The sequence below is a fragment of the Perca fluviatilis genome, chromosome 15, assembly GCF_010015445.1.
Source record: "Perca fluviatilis chromosome 15, GENO_Pfluv_1.0, whole genome shotgun sequence".
In the NCBI taxonomy this organism is placed as follows: Eukaryota; Metazoa; Chordata; class Actinopteri; order Perciformes; family Percidae; genus Perca; species Perca fluviatilis.
The window spans coordinates 23842053-23864743 of NC_053126.1; the positions used below are offsets into that span (position 1 = coordinate 23842053).

General features: G+C 42.6%; 1 protein-coding gene across 8 annotated transcripts in view; it reads left to right on the forward strand.

Annotated features, from left to right (window-relative positions):
• The window catches only part of LOC120575247 (RNA binding protein fox-1 homolog 3-like), a 433652-nt gene that overhangs the window by 250630 nt on the left and 160331 nt on the right, over positions 1-22691 (forward strand). For 4 of the 8 annotated variants that reach the window (XM_039825955.1, XM_039825948.1, XM_039825958.1 and 1 more), the window contains exon 1: positions 14655-14863. The exons of the other annotated variants lie outside the window; for them this stretch is intronic. In XM_039825955.1, coding sequence (XP_039681889.1) covers positions 14830-14863 — 34 coding nt within the window. In that variant the 5' untranslated portion in view covers positions 14655-14829. Of the gene's footprint in view, positions 1-14654; positions 14864-22691 lie in introns of those variants that run through there. 8 annotated transcript variants of the gene reach the window in all.

The following is a 22691-nucleotide window of genomic DNA, read 5'->3' on the forward strand; positions in this document are numbered from 1 at the left end:
TCCTTAATACACTCCTTAACATGCTCCTAAGTGACAGCAGTCGATATGGGTGCACTTCTCTGTCTTATCGCTGATCTCTTTGTCTTTGTACCCTCTCTGCAGCGGAAATTCACTCTTCCACTTATCCTTTTGACCGCCGATCACTGGCACATCTGCACCAGTGTCACACATTTGAGCTCTGAGTGCTTCTTGATAAGCAAAGGGGTTGATCAGAGTTTTGAAATTGCACCTACTTGTGGGGGTTACTGAAGGGCTCGCGGAAAGTGAAGAGTGTGGTGGGGAAATGGTAGAAAGCCAGGCCATTTTTTTTTTCTTTTCTACCGCAGTATCCGAAACTGCTGCTTTTCTCCCCACTTGTCATTCCCGGTGGACAGCTAGATGGACTGCACAGGAGGTTGGGATGTGGCTGGTGCCCGCCGATCGTGTAGCCATACCCAGGAAAGAACAGTCCCAGCAGAGTAATTTATTGACAGCATTGAGATGTGTTTCTGGCCAGGTGCTTCTCTCAGCCATCCCTCAGGTGCTTATCTATCAGTTATCAGTGCAGACAGAGCACAGACCCAGGTTGTATTTCTGTCTGCTATTGTAATTACATTGTAATTGATCCGAGGGTTTGCTGGGCAGTGCCCATGCAGTAACTCTGCAAGGGCTTTCTTTTCTCTTGTTATCTGGAGAAGTGCTACAGTATCGTCGTAAGCAAAGCCTCGTGATGTTTTTTACAACCTGCTGTTGTCGGACTAAACATCTTGCCGTAAAAGTAAAAAGCAAAAGATAAAAAAAAAAAGTGATTACATGGCAGACAAAATGAAACTGAAAAGAAAAGATTGCGTTTTTATTGAAAGTCATAGCATGGACATAGAAAAACAAATGTTGATTTGTGGCCACGTGTACATTTCAACACATTTCATTCCGTTTGAAGAAAAGCTCAGACAGAACCCACATGTCAATATCTGCTTTATTGGAATGATTGCTGATCGTGTAAATCAGACTTGTCTTTTCAGTATGTGTGCCGTCACTCTCGCAACAACAAACGTGGGTTTGTGTATCATTCCAATCACGCATATTAACCAGCCCTCACCACCCATCAATCTTCCCTGGCGCCATTTTGTAACTGATGCTGAAATGATGTTATAAATGATGTTTGAAAATATCCCCACGCCGCCCTGCATCAGCAGTCTGAAGGCCTGTCAGATGTTCTCCACACACATCTGTGAGCTGTATTCACCTCCGGGAAATTAGCAATCAACCTTTTACCAGCCAACACCTGTATAAGGAACACAACATTTCCCACATCCAGCAGCTCCTAATGTCAGGTCACACACTCTTGCACGCCCGTTGTGTTGAAAATGTTATTGTTATGTTGATAGTAATTTCACATTCCTAATCAGTGTCGTGGCATGTCATTTGCATATCGGCTCCTTCTGATAACAACAGCCTTGAAGCGGGGCTGAAACCATCTGAAACCATCGTTCGTCCATGCTGTTGCAGCTCTTGAAGCTCTTGTGCAGTCTAATGTAAGTATGCACGCTCTCCCTCATGATCCCTCATTTATCATTTTGACACTGGCTACTTTTTTGAAGTGGAGAAAAATGTTGCAGTCAGCTCTTCCTTTGGTCTCGGAAAATATGTGCGAATGAGTGCGTGTGTGTTGCGCGCGCGTTTTCCTACTGCTTGTGGAAGATAGAGAAGAGGTGTGTGTGTGTGTGTGTGTGTGTGTGTGTGTGTGTGTGTGTGTGTGTGTGTGTGTGTGTGTGTGTGTGTGTGTGTGTGTGTGTGTGCGCCTGCCTGTACATTATTGTGTGCTTGTGTACATGCATCAGTATGATTAAGGAGCATGGGAACATGGCACTGGCTATTTACTGCTGATAAACCAAAGTGTGCATATGTTGTTGTGTTGCATCGCCATTCCATGGTTGCTTGTTATTCTCATTCCGATGCTCCATCTATCCTGCTTTATGTAAGACAAATTGCATCCTATTTTAAGAAGCGCGTTGACCCGATACAGAAACAAAACATTTTTTCTATCGAACACCGTTTTAGCTCACTTAAGTCAACTTCATCTAACCCCCCAATGTCACTTAGGCACCTTTCAGTGCAATTATGGCACAGTAACACTGTTTAGCAGAGCTCCTGACATTTACCTGAGCTCGGACTAATATCCCTGTTAAATTGCATCAACAGATATCTGAATAGGTATCTATATTGATTACCGTGGAATCGATTGCTGACATTATGATCCTTCTTCCAGTGTGCTGGTGGAGAGCCTCTGATAAACAGTCTGATACATCGAGCTGCACAGGGGGATAATGTTACTTGGCTTTTCTGTTGCTGCGTGCGTGCGTGCGTGCGTGGTGTGTGTGTGTTTACGCGTGCGTGTGTGTGTGTGTGTGTGTGTGTGTGTGTGTGTGTGTATGTGTGTTGGGAGTGTGTCATGGCAGGTTACAAATGAGTTTGTTTGTGTTGTGGCCGCAGAAACCTTTTATGCCCCGGGCTGTGTGTGTTGTGTGGGTGGGTCTTGGTGAATGTGATAGAGACTAAGCATCTGTGTGTGTGTGTGTGTGTGGTGTGTGTGTGTGTGTGTGTGTGTGTGTGTGTGTGTGTGTGTGTGTGTGTGTGTGTGTGTGTGTGTGTGTGTGTGTGTGTGTGTGTGTCCACATAGCTTTATATGAGTGGGATGGTTATAGTTTTGAGATGCCTTTTTAGTATGTTGCCTGTTGTTACCACCCTAAGCCATATAGTTTCCTGTCCACTCGGTTTCGATCCCCGTGCTCGCGCTGGGGTCAAGCAGGTGACCTATTGGTAAAAGTGCCTTGCGTGCCAATAAATGCCTAGCAGTATTAATCACATAGGAGCCCTCACTCTGTGAAGAGGTCAATGCTTTAAAGGGCACCCAGAGAGCTGCCTAAGACTGAAATACAGCCAGGGCATCTTTCCGGTTGAATGTACCAAAAGTTTTATTAGTTCCCCCAATGAGGTCAGTCTGCCCTGCATAAATGAAATCTGTCGATATCCCATTATAGGCTTTTGGAACTTGATTGTGAGGCATCTGTCAGATGCATATTTCATTCTAAATTTAGTTAGCTGGCTGTAAGTAATGCATACATCACAACCAGTTTATTTCCCAGTGTACACGGCTGCAGAACATCTGTTTTTCTATTAAGTGAAAGATGAAATATTAATCTGAAAGCAGATCTGGTGCGAGTCAATCACTGACAGACCGCAGTGACAGCTGCTGTGAAAAGTAACACCAGCATGTCAGGTGTCTGCTTCGATACATCTGATCACGACACCAACACACACTGTAGCTCAGAGCCAAAACATGAATGGGTTCACCGGATCAAATGGACTGTTTTATTAACGGAGTCGATCTATGCTGGTAATTGGAGAGCTGTTACATTTAGAGAAGTGTGGTGTTGGTGTTTGGTCAAAAGGAAGATTCTCACATCCTGACATTCACCTTGGTGCTACAGTTCAGCAGTAGCTGCAAGAAAATATGGGAAAGCATGGGCCATGATATACAGGTAATTGAATTGTAGAACGCTATACTTAAGGCTGTGCAATTAATCGGATTTTGATTTTGGCTCCTACTGATCACAAAAACAATGTAATCCAGAAAAACAATGATCTTGCACATTACATTTTGCAAGTAAACCCTTATTTTGTCTTGTGTACGGAAGAGGAATTCAAAAGGTTCACCGAGAAAAGTATAAGGGAAATGTCATGGTTCAAGGTGTTTTCACTGTTGATTTGTTTAACTGTTTCACTGTTTTTTTTTAAGTTCAGTAAATGCAATATCTTTCCAAAAGTTGATTAGTAATCGTGTTAAATGATCGCAATTTCAATATTGACTAAAATAGTTGTGATTATGATTTTTTTTTTTTCATAATCCATCAGCCCTAGCACTAGTTTCAAAAAAACAGTAGCCAAAATCAACACTGATTAAATGGTTGGGTATGGGAAGAGAAAAACACTGATGATCATTATTATCAGCAAAATTAGTAATCTGCCTCGGCTCAAAAACATTCCCATGTACGACTGCCTTAACCAATGTGCACAATCAATATAATGTGTGCTCCACATGCTATTTTCCCTCTGTCTGTCTGTATGAGCATGCTGGATGGTTAGAAAAAGGACTTCTGATAAACTGCATGTGATGTAATGTTGACATAGACAAATCTTAAACACATGAAACCAAAGTCTGATTTTAGCTCAGTACAAAGAAATGTCCACTGACCCCTGGATAGCATAAGGGATTGATTTAGCATTACTCACTATATACGCCATCATCGAATGTATCAATCCACTCAATGAATTCATTGGACAAACAGAGATCTATGCTATGCAATTATTGCCCCTCTAAATACCCCCCTGTTAATACTTGAAAAGCTAATTGTATGTCAATACCGCTCAAAGGCTAATTCTATTGATGCGCAGTATTTGAAGAATTTTGTTTTTGGCTCGGTTGCCAGGTGACAGGCACTAGAACTTGGCTGCAGGCGGCTGTATTTAATGTTTCTCATCATCTAGAATAATGAGCATTGCCATGTTTATTTTAAGATGATGTGAAAGGTTGTGATCTCAGACAATAACGGCATTTGCATTTGCATTTCAGCATTAATAAAGCATTAGACAGATAGACATAGAAAGATTTTTTATTGATCCCAAAATTGGGAAATTACATTGTTATAGCAGCAAAATACCAGACACACCGCATACAGAATGTACATGAAATAATAGGATAAAATATACAGTACATTAAATATTAAATAGGATAGAATACAAGAACAAATATAAAAAAATGAAGATAAAAATATACAGTGGAGAATGCACAACATATATACATTATATAACATTTATATTACATATAATATTCATTAGACTATTCACAATGACACCACTTCTCCAGTTGTTGCAGCCTCTACATTGCATGTTAATGTTGTGTAACAGCAGGATGTATACAGCAGGAAAATTGCTTTATTGCATTATGATACAAAAGCCATATTAGTTTACGGCACTAAACAGCGAATTAGTAAGATATCCCCAATTTGGTTAGAGGGCAGGGATTCTGATGCATACAGTAGCTTCAGCATTGCTGGTATGAACGTGGATTAGTGTGCAGTAGCAACATTTGCTTTTTGAAATGATACAATGGGATGTAGACCTCCACCAAGGATGCAAAATCCTCTTTATCTTTATCTTCTGTGTCCTGAAAATATGATAAACTGAAAAAATATGTTGATCTAAAGGTCCCATATTGTGCTCATTTTCAGGTTCATACATGAATTTTGGGTTTCAGCTAGAACATGTTTACATGCATTAATGTTAAACACATTATTTTTCTCATACTCTCTGTCTGAAACTGTCCAATTTAGTCTCTTTAAGCCCCCCTCCTGAAAAAAAGCCTAGATTGCTCTGATTGGTCAGCATTTTCTGGTCTTCCACATTTGTGTGCTCAGTGTCTCTGCATCGTCATTGCAGCCGGGGAATGAGTGTAATGGCGCTGTAGCTGCACTTTCTAACTAATACTGTATACAGTTGTGACATCACAACCGTACCTAAGTCCCAAAGGACTTGTTTAAAGGCACAGTTTCTGTATACGGGCTGTGTGTTGTGCCGTGAGTATTTGATACTTTGACAGTATTCATAGCACCTCAACCTGCTTTAAAAAAAAAAAGAAATCTCACTTTTTACAACATGGGACCTTTAACACAACTGAATTAGGGACATTGTGGACAGTATACAGTGTGTGCCGGATTAGATTACATGAGAAATCACGTAAATGGTACATAATACTAATTGAAATATCCTTCACAAAACACACCTATAGCTCAACTTTACCACTGTTGTGTTCCCTTTGTCTTTTCTGATGCTTCTAAAAACAGAACAGGACTGAAAACACAACTTCCTTGACGAAGGTAACAAAACACAATACAATCCAGTTCAGTAATGCAGAATGCAGTGCCATTATGACCCACATGCTGTATCAGTGACTTCCATTGTTAGGAGGCCCGCGGCAGGGCTGCACTGTCAGTCCCTGCAGATTTCCCCTAAGGCCCGACTGTGTGCCGACACGGGCAGAACTGTCCTCTCTCTTGAGCTAAAGATGGTTGGACATTAGCATACACAGGTTGTCACGGGTAAATGAATGACAATACTTTCATCTCCCTATGTGTCAGCCTCGCTTAGCGGTGACACGGTTCAATGTGCCCGCAAAGTGCCACTTTGGTTGCCTGTGGAACCAGCGTGCGATTGAAACCCTGCTTCACAAAGATTACTTAATAAATAGAATAATTTCAGCATCAATATTATCCCAGCTTTGTGACAGTGTCAAAAGAGAGCAAGAAAACAACCAATCTATATTTGTTATGAAAGTTTGCCATCCTCCCAGTGTTATGTGCAGCCATTTAAACCCTAATGAAAAATGGAGGTATGTTTTTCTAGACAGTTTGTTACTAATATCCTGTGTTTTCATTGCATGGCTTTTGTATTGTTGCAGTAAATATCCTTCCTTTGCTGTGTTTTCCTCTCATTTGAGTTACTCTACTGTTTTTTTTATTTGGCAGATGCACATATTTTTTTTTACAGGTTGCTGAACTCAATCACTGTACATAATCTTAACCCTGATAGCTGAAGGGATGTCAATTAGTTTTTGTTGGGGATATTTAATGCTCATTAAATAATTAAATGTGCAAAGGCTCACTTTGCAGAGAGAACATTTAAAACATGAATATTTAATGAGACCTGTCTTGTCCGTTTTGATGACTGGGAATGGTTCTTCTAGCAGCTGCTCTAAATTTCGCAAAGCCACCCGTGAGCCAGTCCCAAAACTTCTGACGTCCTGTCCTCAAAATGGATGACATCTTGATTCCCCGGTAATGAAATCATCACTGGGATATTGCAGACGGTTTTAATTCTGATTTGAAGTCATTTTTTAAAGAGATGACCTCAAACATCTCACTTCTCTCATCTCCGCTCTAATTCTTCATTTCCCATTGCTCGGAGCCGAAGTCCTGAGTTGGCAAAATTTCACTCGAGAATAGGAGACGTTTATCAAATTTCTCCATTAATCTGATGTGCAGGCCTTGATTAAAATGCTACCCCACACAGACAACGCAGATGCTCAAAGTGCAGACTTATAGGAATATACAGATTGATACAGATGTGCTGCGTTCCTCCGCCTTGTTTGGACGCAGAGGGTGGCTGTGGTGGGAATCGATAAAGGGAATGCTCTGTGATCGGGGGGGTCGACTTTTGTCTTTAGTGTTTATCCTGACTCAGCACAAAGTCAAAAAGGCAGCATGTGACCGAAGGGAAGACTGATGTCCCGAATACCTCCCCCCTCCTTTTCCTCCTCTCTCCTCTTGGTATCTGACGGTCAGGGATTCCACATAGCGAGCAGAGATTGATTCTCTTCCCACCCAGAGATAGGGCTTGTTTTTCACATAGAGTGATATGAGACTTTCAGAGAGGGTGGGTGGGGGGAGATTAGGGTAGGGTATTGTGCAGGGGCAGTGGGATTGGTATTGGTGGAGATGACAGGATGGTGATGTGGGGATAGGCAGGACTGATTGGAGTTGAGAAAGAAGTGAAAAACTGAGACAGAGATGGAAAAGCGGACTTGCTCATTGAGGCTGAAGGGATTGGCCCACTGCCTCATTCCTACCACCCTGCGCCCAGAGACTTCTCTCAGGCCGGGTGGTGTTGCTTCTGGACAAGTTGTCCTCCGGCGTATAGATCCGCTGTCTTCTAATTCTGATTGATATTAATCAAATTGTCTTTGACTGACACAGCGGCCAAGAGGCACGTTTTTTTTTTTTTTACCCCAAAGGCAATTTTCTAAAAGGGGCCCGGGTTGAAGTCTTGCAGCGTTTTTGCCGACTGCTCCTGCCAGGGCAACTGACCCCTGGATAGCACATGTAATGGATGAGTACATATGCCTTGTGCTGTCTTCCTCTCTCTGAGCAGAGGAGACATGAACTAATTAATTACGGGGGATGTTGGCCAGGCTGGACGCTGACACGATCGTTGTGGCTGTGTGGTTATTGACTACTCCGCAGAGGAAAGTTGCTCATTTAGCACTGTGTTGCGAGCCTGGGAGGTCACTGATCATTGTGGAAGGAGCATATGCTCCGTGTTTGTCTGTCTCTGGGCTTGTGTTTGCTCCTGTCACATGCAATGTGTGCAGGGGAGCATGTGTGTTTGCCTTCTCAAATGTGTGCGTGGCATTAATTGCGTGATGTAACTAGTGAACATATTTGCACCTTTTTTTTTTTAATTCGATACATGACATGTTGAAGTAAATTGACGGCAGTTAAATTAAGCAGCTTTTATTTCTTCAAGCTCGAGAGTGGTTGTGGACATTCCAAGTACATGGCAAGTAGAGTAGATTAGAGGGTTATGCCCTTGAACATCTCTGGTTCTCTGTATTATTCTGAAAATATAGATTACAGACTCGGGGTCAGGGAGAGCGCCACAGGAGACTATAGAAAACCACTGCAATCATCTCAGCCAGTCTCCAGCCCTGATTCACAGATGCTTTTGAAATTCTAATGCGCGCCAAGATGGATGTGGAAAAGTACTCTGCAGCTTAAAAACAGATAAATTATGATGGCCATCCTTTTACAAAACAGATTGCCTTAATGGCAGGGCCTAACCGTGTAACCGCTTATGGTGTTTCAGCTTTAAATGGCGCACCTCAGGGACCTGTCTTGGTGTTGCAGATCAACCTTGTTCTTTAGGGGAGGAGATGCTTTTCTAATTGCTTTGACTTTTGCCTTTTGGATCTTAGGTGTGCATACCAAGGGGCCAATGAGAGGCTGAGGAGGGAGGGTCTTCTGGGAGATGAGTCTGGCAAGTGTTATTGTCAATGGGAGAGGTTAAGGTGGTGTCTGTGAGTGTGCTACTGTTTTATTTATGAGGGTTAACACAAGGCTGAGAGCATACAAGCTTTACTTTTTTCTGACAGGCAGGGTTGGGTATTGATGCCCAGCTCTGAATTGGAACTGGTTCCAATTTTAAACAAATTGGTAAGTAAGTTTTTTAATTCAACTTATTGATCCCTATAAGAGATCTCTGGACCTTCTGCTCTTTCATCCACATCTTCACTATGCATGCACTTTGATGCATGCATAGTGTTTTCAATATATAGATGGAGCTCAAAAGAGTGGCTAAGCAAAGTTATCTATTGAAATTGAATCATGGCACGAAAATAATTTCATTTAGGAGAAGAAGTTGGTCTAACACGATCGTGTCTCCAGTCATTGTCGGAACGATTCAGCACATATAGCTCAAGTCAAAACAAACGGAAGTCATCAAACTTGTACAAATCTTTGTTTTCTTTTTCTTATAAAGGAATAAAAAACTTTTGACATCACTTTTAACTTTTTTTATGACAGCCTACATGTAAATCTCTCAGCATATTTAGTTAACTTTTACTCAAAAGATATGCCAAGAATGAGAAAACAAGGATTCAAAGAGAACTAGATCAATAGAAATCAATAGAATCAAAATCCCAAGAATCTACAAGCTACCAAAATAATTCATTATCATCATTTGCTGTCTTTCTATTTTAAAGATCTTTAACGGTTGTTTCTGTTAGTTGAGACCCACACCACAATGGCTCTTTGCCTCTCAACAGATATAAGAAAACCTTAAGGAGGAAGCAGCTACAATACACGGCTCAATTAAAAAGAAAAACTGTTAATAAATTAAACCTTTAGCATCTTTTCTCTCTCTGCTGTCATAAATCCAATAAAACTAAGGTCCTGTGGGTCTCCTCATAATAGATGAAGACAAAACTCCCCCCGGGACTAATTAGACCATCAGGAAATTACTATCTATTGGATTGTGTACCATTAGAAAAAGAAAAATCATATTGAGGATATTTCTTAACAAACACTTGTCAGGAAAACATGATCTAGGTGAATCACATGAGACCAAGAGATTTTATCCTCGTGGGTATGATCTTTATTTCTTTCCATCGCCCCAGGTCCAGTTACAGCAATTTGCCGGGTGCACAGGGTGTTTGCAGCGAACATCAGTGTCCATGCAATAACCCCGGCAGGATCAGAATCTAACAGCTGATGGTGAGGGAGTGACAGCGTCCTTTTTTCCCCATCTCCAGCTGATGGAGGTGACAGTGATGTTGCACAGATAATGTGACAGGAGTGAATTGGCAGGTGTACCTTGTTGCAGTTGTTTGGCGGTGGGGGTGACGGGGGCGAGCTGAAGTTGTGGGTGGCGTGATGATCCTCTGCCTGGCCACAGGGAGATGGTGAATCATACATTTTTAATGGCTGTCTGAGGGGTTCTTACGCGGCTCCTCGTTACTGCCCGTCCGACCTGTCATGGCACCGGGCCCACCAAGCCCGAGCAACAGGCCCTCCTTTTTAGGCACCTCAATAATTTAGTGCATGTGTTTACAGAACGTTGACAAAGTCAAGTGCACTAGCCCACTGTATACATCCCAGAATGAATAATACATGTGGCCCATTCGGGGAATGTGCCCGGTGTTATGGAAGTTCAGATCTACCACACATAAGCAGAGTAAAATGTCCTGACATTTCAAATATCCACACTGTGCTGAAATGTGCTGAATGCACAGAACTGCTCAGACTCCCCGTGAAGAGGGAGAGTTGGTTAAGAGCTGATGCTGCTGGTGGTGGTGGTGGTGGTGGTTGGGGGTGCAGTTGGTGATGGTGGGAGGGGCGAGGATTGTACTCCAGAAATAGAGTTCCTCTCCCAGAACAATGGCCTGAATTAAACCCTGCATGGCCACAGGCTCTTTGACGTTACTTGCTTGATGCCTGCGAGCTTTTATCTGTTGTTTGAGATGCTTAGGAGAATTACAGACAGTGAGAACATGTGGGTGTTAACGTTAAGCCAGAATTATATTTTCTTCTCCTCTTTAAGATGGGGGAGTCCAAACTATGATCTCAGGAGGATGGGGGATCTCTGGGGAACGAAGCATCGCTTGTTTTTACTCCACACTCCCATCAAATGAAGTGTTGAAATCTCATCAGGAGTGAAACGATGACTAATCAATTTTTTACAGTCCCCCCGGTGTAACAGCCTAGGACAAGGAAAAGCCTCTAATTTTTGCTTGTACTTAACAAATGCATAAGTCTGTTGGAAATGGCACAAACAAAATCCCTGTTATGAATGACGCTTGTGAAAGTAATCCAGCGGCGGGAACCAGTAAACAGTGTCCTCAGTGTTGCTTTTTGATTTTTTTTTTAATCCTTTTGCTCCTAAAAATAACAATCAACACGGAGGAATTACAACTTTGCGAGCCAGCCACTGCACCATTTTACAGTGGACGGAGATGTAAAACACCTCCCTCCAGTCACTCCCAATCAGTGTGATTTTTATGCACGCCATGACACGTGTGCAATGCGGTGGATCATATTTCAAATAGAGTTATTTGCGAGGAAGACATTATGCAGTATTGTGTTAGACCTGTGTACACATACGCAAACACAAACAGACATTGCTTGCATTTTGTTTTCCCCAGGCGGCATCAGTGTTTCTGAAATGAAGCAGACAGCAAACATTTCCTGTTTGTTACATTCTAGGTATTACGCCCGTCTCGACTGGAGCAGACGCCTGAACCGCTGTTGGAGGCTTAAGAAATACACACTGCCACAAATTCTATCATTACTCCAAGCCTAATGAATGACTCGCATAATTCTTTCGAGTTAAGTTTTGTAATCAGTGTGGGGGGGGGGAAAAAATGCTCCAAAGCGTCACGCTTTTTCAATCGCATATGTGTGTATCTGATTTGTATTTGAGTATCACCTTAGATGGAGCAGAGCAGGTAAGACAAGGACTGTTATTTTCTGTCTTTCTTGCTTGCAAGGCTGCGATACTAGCCAATCAACTAGTGCCTGGGGCCCCAGACCCCCCAAGGGCCTCAAAGGCCCCAAATTCATTGTTTATCAGTTGGTTTAAGGTAATTTGATCAATTGAAAACCTGTGCATGTCCACAAGAGAGCAATTGTATCAAAATTATAATATTGCTTTCCTAAAGTGGGAAAAGCCTTTATTAACACGGCTACATTATTGAAATCTTTATTAACACGGCTACATTATTGAAAACAAGACTACCACTTGACTGCAAAGTGGTCTTTCTCGGAAACAAACAATTGCACAAAGGGCAGCTGAGTCCTACACAAGGGAAAATGTGAGAAATTGTATTATGTGGCCTGACCCCCGTCGCACCTGATGCAACTCAATGACTAAGCAACATTATTGGTACCAGTGGTGGAAGAAGTATTCAGATCCTTTTACTTTTTACTTTTAAAAGTACTAATACCATACTGTAAAAATACAAGTAAAAGTAAAAGTCCTGCATTGAAAATGTTACTTAAAGCTACATTGTGAAATTGTATATGACAACCAACTGAATATTACTTTCTAGCCCCTCCCATTCCGAGCGCGTTGTAACTCCTACGGTGGCCGTATTATTCCAAGAAGTATGACTTTGTCCGTGAGTGTTCCTTCCAGTGTAATAACAGTTTTACGTTATTTTGGTACCATTTCATTGCTAACATCAGCTATCAGGTTCCCAAACATATGCAAGCTAATGTTAGTAAAGTATCAATGCTATCGTTATTCTGTATATTGTACGAGATTAATAGTGTAAGTCAATGTTTACAGCGTAGGAGAGAAGCAAAGGAGGTTTGTGTTTTTAATAGATTTCTCTGAGCAGTATGAACAATGTCAATGAAACCGAAATTAGCTCTTAGTATCGCCATCGTTTACACGCAGCTGTTCTAGCTGTAGCTAGTCTGTGTTACAACTCCATTACGTGAGTCGTCTGCCAGGGAAAGGCAGAATTACCAGTCAAGAAGAAAGCAAGCAACTTGGGCATCCCTTTTGAAATCCTTGCTCCTTATGAGCTCTTTCCATCTTGGAAAAGCCACTTCAATATTAACTTTGGTCTTTGCCTGTCGCTTTGTCATTTACATTCTCTTTTTAACTTCTTTGGCGACTCTGTTACATGTCCTCGAGAATAGGCATGATCCTCCATCTTCAACAGGCTTTCAAAATCTACCGGCAGTGAGTCGTGAGTAATCTTCTCCCCTCTCCCTGGCATTCGTCATGGTGTCACTGAGTGTAAAAGCGCCAAAGGCGGAGGTATGTCCCTCTTTGGCTAATGTATTTTAAAGATGGAGGCGCAACATGGCGGCTGCCATTCGAGCGACTCGCTCGTATGTATTCTGAATGATTCTGAATGGCAGATTCTACGCTTACGAGAATACTTTGATTAGTTGGTGGAAGTAATTACACATGAATGAGCACATATTTGTGAAAGAACAAAGGGGTTTTTGCTAAGAATCAACTTTAAGTAAAAGTATGTCAGTGTCATCAGGAAAATGTACTTAAATTATTGAAATCAAAAGTACTCAATGCAGGAAAATCCTCACATTTTAGAAACTGGAAACAAGTTCTTTATGTCGATCAGCTAAGTGTTTAATGGTCTAACCATTTCAGCTGGAGGTGTAGGCATTTATATTCTTGGGCAGTTTCATTTATAAAAAAACATTGTATTTTATAAACTACATGTGTTTTGGGTGCAAAAATCTTAATGTGTAAAGTAACTAGTAACTAAAGCTGTCAGATGAATGTAGTGGAGTAAAAGGTACAATATTTCTCTCTGAAATGTAGCGGAGTAGAAGTAGGAAGTGGCATGTAAAGACAAGACTGAAGTAAAGTACAAGTACTTCAAATTTGTAGTTAAGTACAGTACAGTACTTGAGTAAATGCACTTAGTTACATTCCACCACTGATTGGTACATGCATACAAATGCAATGTAAAAATAGGAGCAACATAGTAATGGAGAGGAGGTTGTCACCTGAAAACCTCTTTTCTGTCCCCTCCTTTGCTCTTTGTTTAGTTTGTCACCTTTTCTACCTGTCAAAAACGGTCATGGACTTACCCACAAGGCAATATGTGCATATAATAATAAGATGCACTCAAACTAACAAGTTAAAACTAATAAAGGACTTCTGATGATCCCGAAAATAAAATGTGGAGAGCAAAACACGCAATCAAACCAAGATAACAAAGAAAACAGGATGGGCGAAGCGGTTTTCAGCTATAATACAAATCCCTCCACACTTGTTTTTTTGCTTTTGTATTTGCATGTAAGAGGCAAGGAAAATAATGACATTCTAATTATAATAACCAAATAAATAAATAAATACACAGAGGCAGAAACCAGAGGTGGACGAAGTGCTCAGATCTCCTGCTTTCAAAATCTTACTTAAATAAAAGTACAAAAGTATTACTTTCAAAACATACATAAAGTACCAAAAGTAAAAGTGCTCATTATGCAAAATGGCCCATTTCAGAAAACAAAATATATCACAGGATTAAAATTACTGATGCATTCATATTGCATTACTATTAGTATCACTAATGTTGCAGCTGGTAAATATGGGGTTAATTCCAGGTAGCTTAATCCTTAATACTAGATCATGATTTAACAGTTGATATATTTTGTAGTAATAATCTGAATCTGCCAAGTAACTAGTAACTAATGTTGTCAAATAGCGGTGTCACGGTTCTCCAAATTTACGATTCGATTTGACTCTCAAGGTTACAATTCGAGTACTTTTTTTTTTTCTTCCAGCTCTGACGCTCACAATAACAATGGACACCTGAATGCACCGTGAAGTCCAGTCCAAGCCCGCACGCTTTAGCTACCTAGTTGTTTGTTTGCATAACTCACGGGGAATGCAAAATGTTGTCTTATTGACTTCAGGGAAGCAGGAGGATTTTCACGTTCTGCGGTTTCTCCTGTTAACTCCGACTCGGCAGTGGCCATGGTGTCTGGACAAGTGCAGCTGAAGGCTACCGGTAAGCTAATGTTAGCCTGTTTCATTAGCTGCATGCTACCGCCGGTAGCTACGCTGTGTTGTCAGAGTGTAGTTTCCTTCTTCTTTGGACACGCGCAAGTAGGCTAGGAGAATTGCCGATACTGCTTTTGATTGCGATAATTGAAATGCTCATTTCGTCCGATTTTTGATCTAAAATCGTAATTGTGACACACCTATTGTCAAAGAAATGTAGTCGAGGAAAAAGTACACCATTGGCTTCTAGGGCTGCAACTAACGATTATTTTCATAGTTGATTAATCTGTTGATTATTTTCTCGATTAGTTGTTTGGTCTATAGAATGTAAAAAAAAAAAAAAAAATGTGGATCAGTGTTTCCCAAAAGCCCAAGATGACGTCCTCAAATGTTTTGTTTTGTCTACAACTCAAAGATATTCAGTTTACTGTCACAGAAGAGAGAAGAAACTAGAACATATTCACATTGAAGAAGCTGGAATCAAAGAATTTTTGCTATTGTCTTAAAAAATACTCAAACCAACTAATCGATTATCAAAATAATTGGCGATTCATTTAAGAGTTGACAGCTAATCGATTAATCTTTGCAGCTCTATTGGCTTCCCAAATGTAGTGGAGTGGAAGTATAAAGTTGCATAAAACGTACTGTAAGTACTGTACCAAAGTACTTTGGTACAGTACTTAAGTAAATTTACTTAGTTACATTCCACCACATGGTAGAAACCAGGACATCAGCAGTTGGAAAAAAAACATCACGATTGCGGACAGGAATTCACCAAATTTCTACAAACTTGGGGTTTAATTATAGGCTCGCTCGTTTTTGCCCCAGGAACCCAAGTTCTATAATAAGGTTCTGGGATTGCTCAAAACTTCAACAGCATCCACAAAAGTTTCTTCTGTGTTAATTAAGGGACTAACCTATGCAGCACTGGACAGAAGAGTAGGATTAAGTCCTGCATTTGGTATGGAGCCCCATCATCTTTTGGGACTTTGGGGGTTCCGTAATTTAGAAGGAGCAGCATGTAATGTCAATAAAATGTCAACATTCATATCCTTCAGCAAAACAGATCACAGTGGATTGACCTGCCGGGACACTGGCTGTAGGGTAATACAGGGCTGGTTGTTGGGAGTATTTGCAGAGGTGGAAATATACATACACACACACATGTAAGCACTGCGTTCACCTGGGGGGACATGTTGACGGGAGCTGACTCCTGATTGAGGGGCTGTCCCTCTCTCCCTTTGCAGATTTATGACTGAGAGGATTTGTGTCCAGTCCAACTTATCTTGCTGATAGACAGCCTTGTAGATTTCCTCAGAGTGGATTTATGTTCCATAGGCGCCAGCGTTGTTGCTGCTCTGCACCTCGCATATCCCCGTTTTACACTTTATTTGAACTTTACATTTCCACACGGCTGTGTCGTCATTGCTCTGAGTGGCTCTCAACCTCCAGCCATTTACTGGAAATGTAATTATTTATGCTCCAGCGTGGAGAAAAGATTTTATAAGCAGCCTCACATTTTTATCTAATTTTCCCCCTCGTCTCTGTTGATGGCCGATAATGGTGTTGGATTTCTAGCGCTTGCCATATATGGAATATTATTTTACTACATTATTTTAAAGTCAGTGTGATTTATGGGGCCCAGACTCAAGACGTGATGATCGTAATTAATCTGAACCGTCGTGAGAGGAAAAGGCCAACCGCTGGTCTGTACACGGCATATGGCTGTGCGATCTTATTCTCCCTGCACCACGTCTCGCTTCTTTCACCTGAATCAGCACGTTTGGCTTCTCTGTGCAAAGGGTGCTCCGCCAGAATCCAGTCATCGAGGCATCACTCATTAACACACGTCTGTTTGCCCATACGGTTGAAAAGGTGTTATCCCAAAAACATATACTCCATTTGTTCTACCCACAGCAGGAAAATAATGCACTTTTTGGAGGAAAAAAAACACATCTTGTATCACTCCTTTGTAGACATTGTTTGGCAGGAAACAGACAGGGTCCTATTTGTAGCTTGCCTGCCCCAGATGGGGGGACTGGCTCATGTGTTGACCTCCTCATACCGACCACATTTGCAGAAATAAAACTCATCTGAGTGTCAGACCAGCAGACAAAGGAGACACTAGTAGCTGGAGAGCTGGAAAGACAGAGAAAATTCTGAGTAATATTGATCTTAGTTAATTAGATTCCTATCTAGTCTCTCGGGACTGGTGTTCCGGCAACACATTTTAGAGTGAAGAAAGTGGCTGAGAGATATACCAGTATATGAACTCAGTTAATTTAATTTCAAAGCCCCGAGTACAAAATGTGATTTGATTATTGGGAATATTTTTCATGTCTAATTACAATTTCTCTTTTCTCCCCTAAAGTTTATCTAAACTTTTTTTTTTTTTTTATGTCTCAGTGAATCCTAATGAATCTCAGTCCTTGTTTAGAACTAATGACCAAGTGTTTATCTCCCCACCCCAGCCCACCACCACCAAATCCCTCCCCATGCAGTTCAGTAATTTAATATGTAGTGCAGAAAAATGGATTGGAAATTGAACACCGATATTGTTAGTTTCTCCACTCATTGAAACTAAATTAATTTGCACATTGAATCCCTAATTAGAAAGTGTTTTATTTCACTTTTACCTCGAGTTGACGCCTGTGCGATAAAATATGATAGTATAAAGGTAGGTCCAATTATCATTCAATTATCATTCGATGCATCTAGTTAAACCTTAGCAGCTTCCTTTGAAATGCAACATAAGAAGCATGATGTATGTTTTTAACCGTCCTCGTCTTCAGTTTTGTCAGTAGATTGCAGTGTTGTGGTTTCGCTGTGTTTTCGCCCTGTGCTATTTCTTCTCTTGACAGTGTGTGTGTGTGTGTGTGTGTGTGTGTGTGTGTGTGTGTGTGTGTGTGTGTGTGTGTGTGTGTGTGTGTGTGTGTGTGTGTGTGTGTCTGTGATGACAAGGGGGAGGGGTCATGTTGGGAAGCGGCGGCCTAACGTCCCCGGGCCACACACCAGGTCACCGGCTTTAATGGCTGATCTGTTTGTCATAATAGCTTTTAAAAGGTCACGTGTTGATTAAAATGACTGATGGTTAAAAGCACCCGTTTGGTCACACACACACACACACACACACACACACACACACACACACACACACACACACACACACACACACACACACACACACACACACACACACACACACACATTATGGATGTATGCAAAGACGGCCGCAGATAGATGAATTAGTGGAGTAGGTCAGGCAAATATATGAAAAGCTCCACACTCTGTTGAAATATCGTCACATTCTGCTTGTGTCACTCGGTACAGCGAGCGTGCATGTGAGGGATTTCTTAGTAATATGGTCCAAACCAGAGATACAGTACAAGCAGAAGAAGAGAGACGTGTGGCATTAGCACTCGCTGAAAAGGATTATCCATGTATTCTCCTCACACTTGTCACCATTTATCTCTTACACGTTATTTTTGCACTGCTCTGGCCCTCTCCTACCAGATTCTGGCTTTGCTGCAAGGCAATTGCTCCCTTGCATCACTGGGGAATTCATTGCACTGCTCTGCTAGAGATCCAAATGTATTACTATGAGGCTGCTGTGAGTGGCTGGCTGTATGGGGACGTACCTGTGTCTCACTTAAACCCACCACCCCCAGCCCCTCTTTTCCTGAGCAGCTCCCCGCCCCCAGGCATCTCGTTGTATGGGGGCTATAATTGTTGCTGTAAATTCTGCCGCTCCCGTACGCCCCTGTCTTAACCGCCCATTACACATGGTTCACTACGGCCCTTGTTGATTGTGGCTGTCAAGAAGGGCAGATTTATGCACTCTGGCTTGGATATGGAGGGATGGGAGGGAGGAGTGAGAGAAGGGTGATTAGAGAGAGGCGGGTTTATCAGGTGAGCCTGCGCTTGACCCCTCCTCCAGCCCCGGTTTACCCTCGCTGGCGTAGGTGGAGATGAGTGAGGCTGATCAGCCAAAGCGGTTCCGGCATAGCAGGACTTGGTCCAAGCCTGCGAGATGGAGGGAGAAACAAGTGCTCTAAAGTGGGCTGGTGATGAGATCTAGGCCTGATCCGTTGAGCTTTTGTTGTGCTGTACACACACACACACACACACACACACACACACACACACACACACACACACACACACACACACACACACACACACACACACACACACACACACACTTCTCTCAGCCCTCGGCCAGCCTCTCAGACACTGTCCTTTCTCAGAAAACACCACTTGTGTAACAAAGGCTGCTAATCTGTTGAGTACAGCAGCGAGCCCAGTGTGGGGGGGGGAAAAGGCGCACTTCCTCAGCCCATCACAGAGTCCGCTGTGGTTACACTCTAATCCACTGAGCCATCACAGCACTAAAATAAACCATTATGGGCTGATAGGTCCTCTGCTCTGCTCTGTGGCACTATGTTGTTATAAATCAATAGAAAGCTAATCAGACACAACAACGGATTTATTGTAAAAGTATAAGTGAAAATTATCAAATAGTTGTTGGTTAAAATGAGCATCAAAAATGAAAATTACACACAGTTGATACACATTATTTCATGCTGTGTGTCATTGTTATGCAACAAAAGATGCTGATAATCTTTAATTCTGTTCTATTTTACCCTGTCCTGTTGTGTCTTGATGTATTTCCCCACTCTACTTTGTCCCACTAGTGTCTTTTAAACAGATCCGTCCACAGCTGCTGTTTGTTAGATAGTGATAGATAGTGCTTGTTGCCCAGTTGGCAGCATTACTGTAACGCAGCTAAACGTGCACAAGTCTCTAAGTGGTCCCTAAGTTGTCCTGCGGGATGATGGGATGCCATAGCAGCAGCAGTAATGGAATTACAGGAAAGACCCTGCCCTGGTCGCACTGGTGAAAGGTAACAAATGGAGGATGAGATGGAGTGAGGGGGAGAGGCAGAGCCAGAGCTAACAGAGCAATCTACACTATGGCACTTATGGAATTACCCAGTTCACCTTCTTTAGACCAAGGAATCAATGGCACTCATTAATAATTCACAGTCTTAGGAGGGAACCATAACTGTCATAAATGGTAATTTTGTTTGATCATTACAATCCTTTTCATTGGGATAAACAGACAACATTATTCATCAGCAGCACATAAGTATAAATATTCATGACACACACACATTATGTATACAGCATAGCAAGCGACCTGCAGATGAAGAAAAAAAAAACATTGATGTGATTTCTCCTGCATGATGAAATAATTTACAGAATTGATTAAGATCAAGGCTAATATTTACGAGGCATATATGCACCCGAGCCCTGCTCTGTCATGTGCTAGATGGATGATAAGCGTCACGGCAACATCAGAGGAAGTCGCAGGGAATTCTGAGGCGCTGTCCGCGAACACCGTTCCCTCGCACGCATCGCCACAATATGTCACCGTCATTTCATTAGCCTCCGAGAGGATCAAGTCTGAACCACTTTGAATTTTTATTTATAGGTCCATTGCTTCCTTCGTATCATTGAAAACACAATCACAGTTACTGCTGCAATCCATATCTCTCTGTTGTGTCTAAAATAAGGGCTATGATATTAGATTGCGACGACGGGTGGCTTTGCTTATGAGCCCGAATAAACAGATGGGCTATTACAGATACAGAGACTGAAGCAAATTGAGGTCATCGAGCAGGTCTTGTGAATCGTGCGTTCAAGACGTCGGCCGTCGGTGTAAAGCAGGGAGGAAAGAGTTTTGTTTAAGAGGTGTCTTTGGCGCAAATGTATTCAGCGCATATGGAAGAGGACGGGCCTCTGGGCACAGACAGCCGTCAATGGGCAGGGATAATTTGATGAATGCGTTCCCCACTCCCCCACCTCCCACCACTCCCCACCACCCCACCCCTCTATAACCAGATTTCTTGTTCTCTGGCTTCATTTTTGTGTCTCCGATGAAGTGAGAGTGGTGGAATTTGCTACATTTTGTATTCATGCTGGCTCGTTTCGTCTGTGTGACCGCAGGGCCGTGTGACTTCGTAAAAAAAACAAAAACGGAATCTCTGTGATAAGCCTCCCTCCAGCGCTGTTTCTCCTCTTTGAGCTTGCGTTGCTCAACATGGGTGTTAAGGAAAGGAAGGAGGGGGGAGTATGTGTAATGTATGTGCATGCGTGTGGCTGTGTCTAAAATGTAAATGATGAGCTGTCATTACAGTCCGTGCATCACGCAGACAAAGCAGGTTTTGTCTTTCAGCTGTTTCTATCTTCAGCCAAAGGATCTGATCTTAGCTTTGTTTTCCTTTTTTCCTCACAAGTGTGTCGGTGCGTGTACAGGATGTGTGGGAGCAGCCGCTGAATGCATGCTAGTCACCACCAGGGAGCGATTTAAGAGCCTTTTATAGAGATAGATCCGTCCGGTTTACTGGGCTGAAGCTGGCTACCAAGAATTGTGACAGACATGTGCCTGCTAGACCTCATACATAAACCACTGGGGTGTTTGTATGCGGTTGTGTATGTATGTGTGTGTTGTCGGAGATAGCAATAGCTGTTGTATCTCCGCTCACGTGCCTTGCCTTCAATTGCCCAATCAGTCAGTGGAACCCTTCAGACAGTCTCCTCTTAATAAGGAAGCTTCCAGCCCAATTCCCACAGATAGCCTAAGTAAATCAAACCGGTGAGGAGGAGAGGAGAGCCTCTTCAATCAGGCTCTAGAGAATGGAGCCTGGGCAACTCTGGCACTCCAGACAATAAGGGAGAGGGAGGGAGAGAGGAGGAGATACAGTGATATTCCGGTATGGTGATGACTATGCTCAGAGTGAGGTATACTATTCATCTGGCCTCAGCCATCTTCTCAGAGCTGCATCTCTGCACCCTCAGGTCCTTTACACTCTGCATCCTGCCGTAAAATATTTCCCATTGTAATTCCTGTTATGCCGCGAGAGCCTGGGTTTTTGGTACAGGCTCGCAAGTGACACACCCCATCCGCAACCACCTCCTCCTTCATCCACCCCGCTTGCAGCCTTATGATACGGTCGTCATGGCGAGCTGAGCGAGCCATAATACCATGTTTTGTATTCAACCCCGATAGCAGCCATTTCAGCAAAGCCACAAACCAGGGGCCCCAGCTTGCACGTTGGTCAGGGTTCAGGTTGGACCATTCGGAGCAGTCCCACGTCGGCAATTTGGGGCAAGAGCGCTCCAGGCCACATGCGCCTTGTCCGTCCATCACAGGTCGAAAGGGAACAGGGGAGGAAAAGAGGGAGCCGGGCGAAGAAGGGAGGGAGGGGACAGGCTGAAGTTGAAAGGCGAGGCCCTGGCATCTGCATCAGGCCAGGCCAGCAGATGTGGCGATCCTGGTCTATTTGAGCTAAAGTGATGATTAAGGGATCATGGCCCTTAAATAGACAATCCTGTTTACCCAGTTTAGGGCTGCAATCAATCCGCCACTCGCCAGATTAATTGAGACGCTTCCGATTGATTTTCTTTTTTTTCTTTTTTCTTCTTCACCCTCCTCCTCCTCCTCCTTTTACTCCTGCTCGGCCTTCCCATCAATGACTTCTCAAACTGCCAGGCCATAATTCATGAGAGGGGGCCGCAGGGAGTGGAGTGAGGACTGGGCTTAGTGCATAGGTAAGTGCATGTAAAAAAATGTATGACATCACGTCACTGCCTGCCTACGGTGCTGTACATGTTTACCTTAACAGTGACGTTGACTTGAGAGATGTGATAACCATCTTTTGGTTGACACACTCGTGGAAATACATTGAGCTATTATTTTGACCTCAGTGCCCATTTCACTGTAACCTACCTATTTTTATTTCTTTATTCCGGGCCGTACGCTCTTCCTTTTAC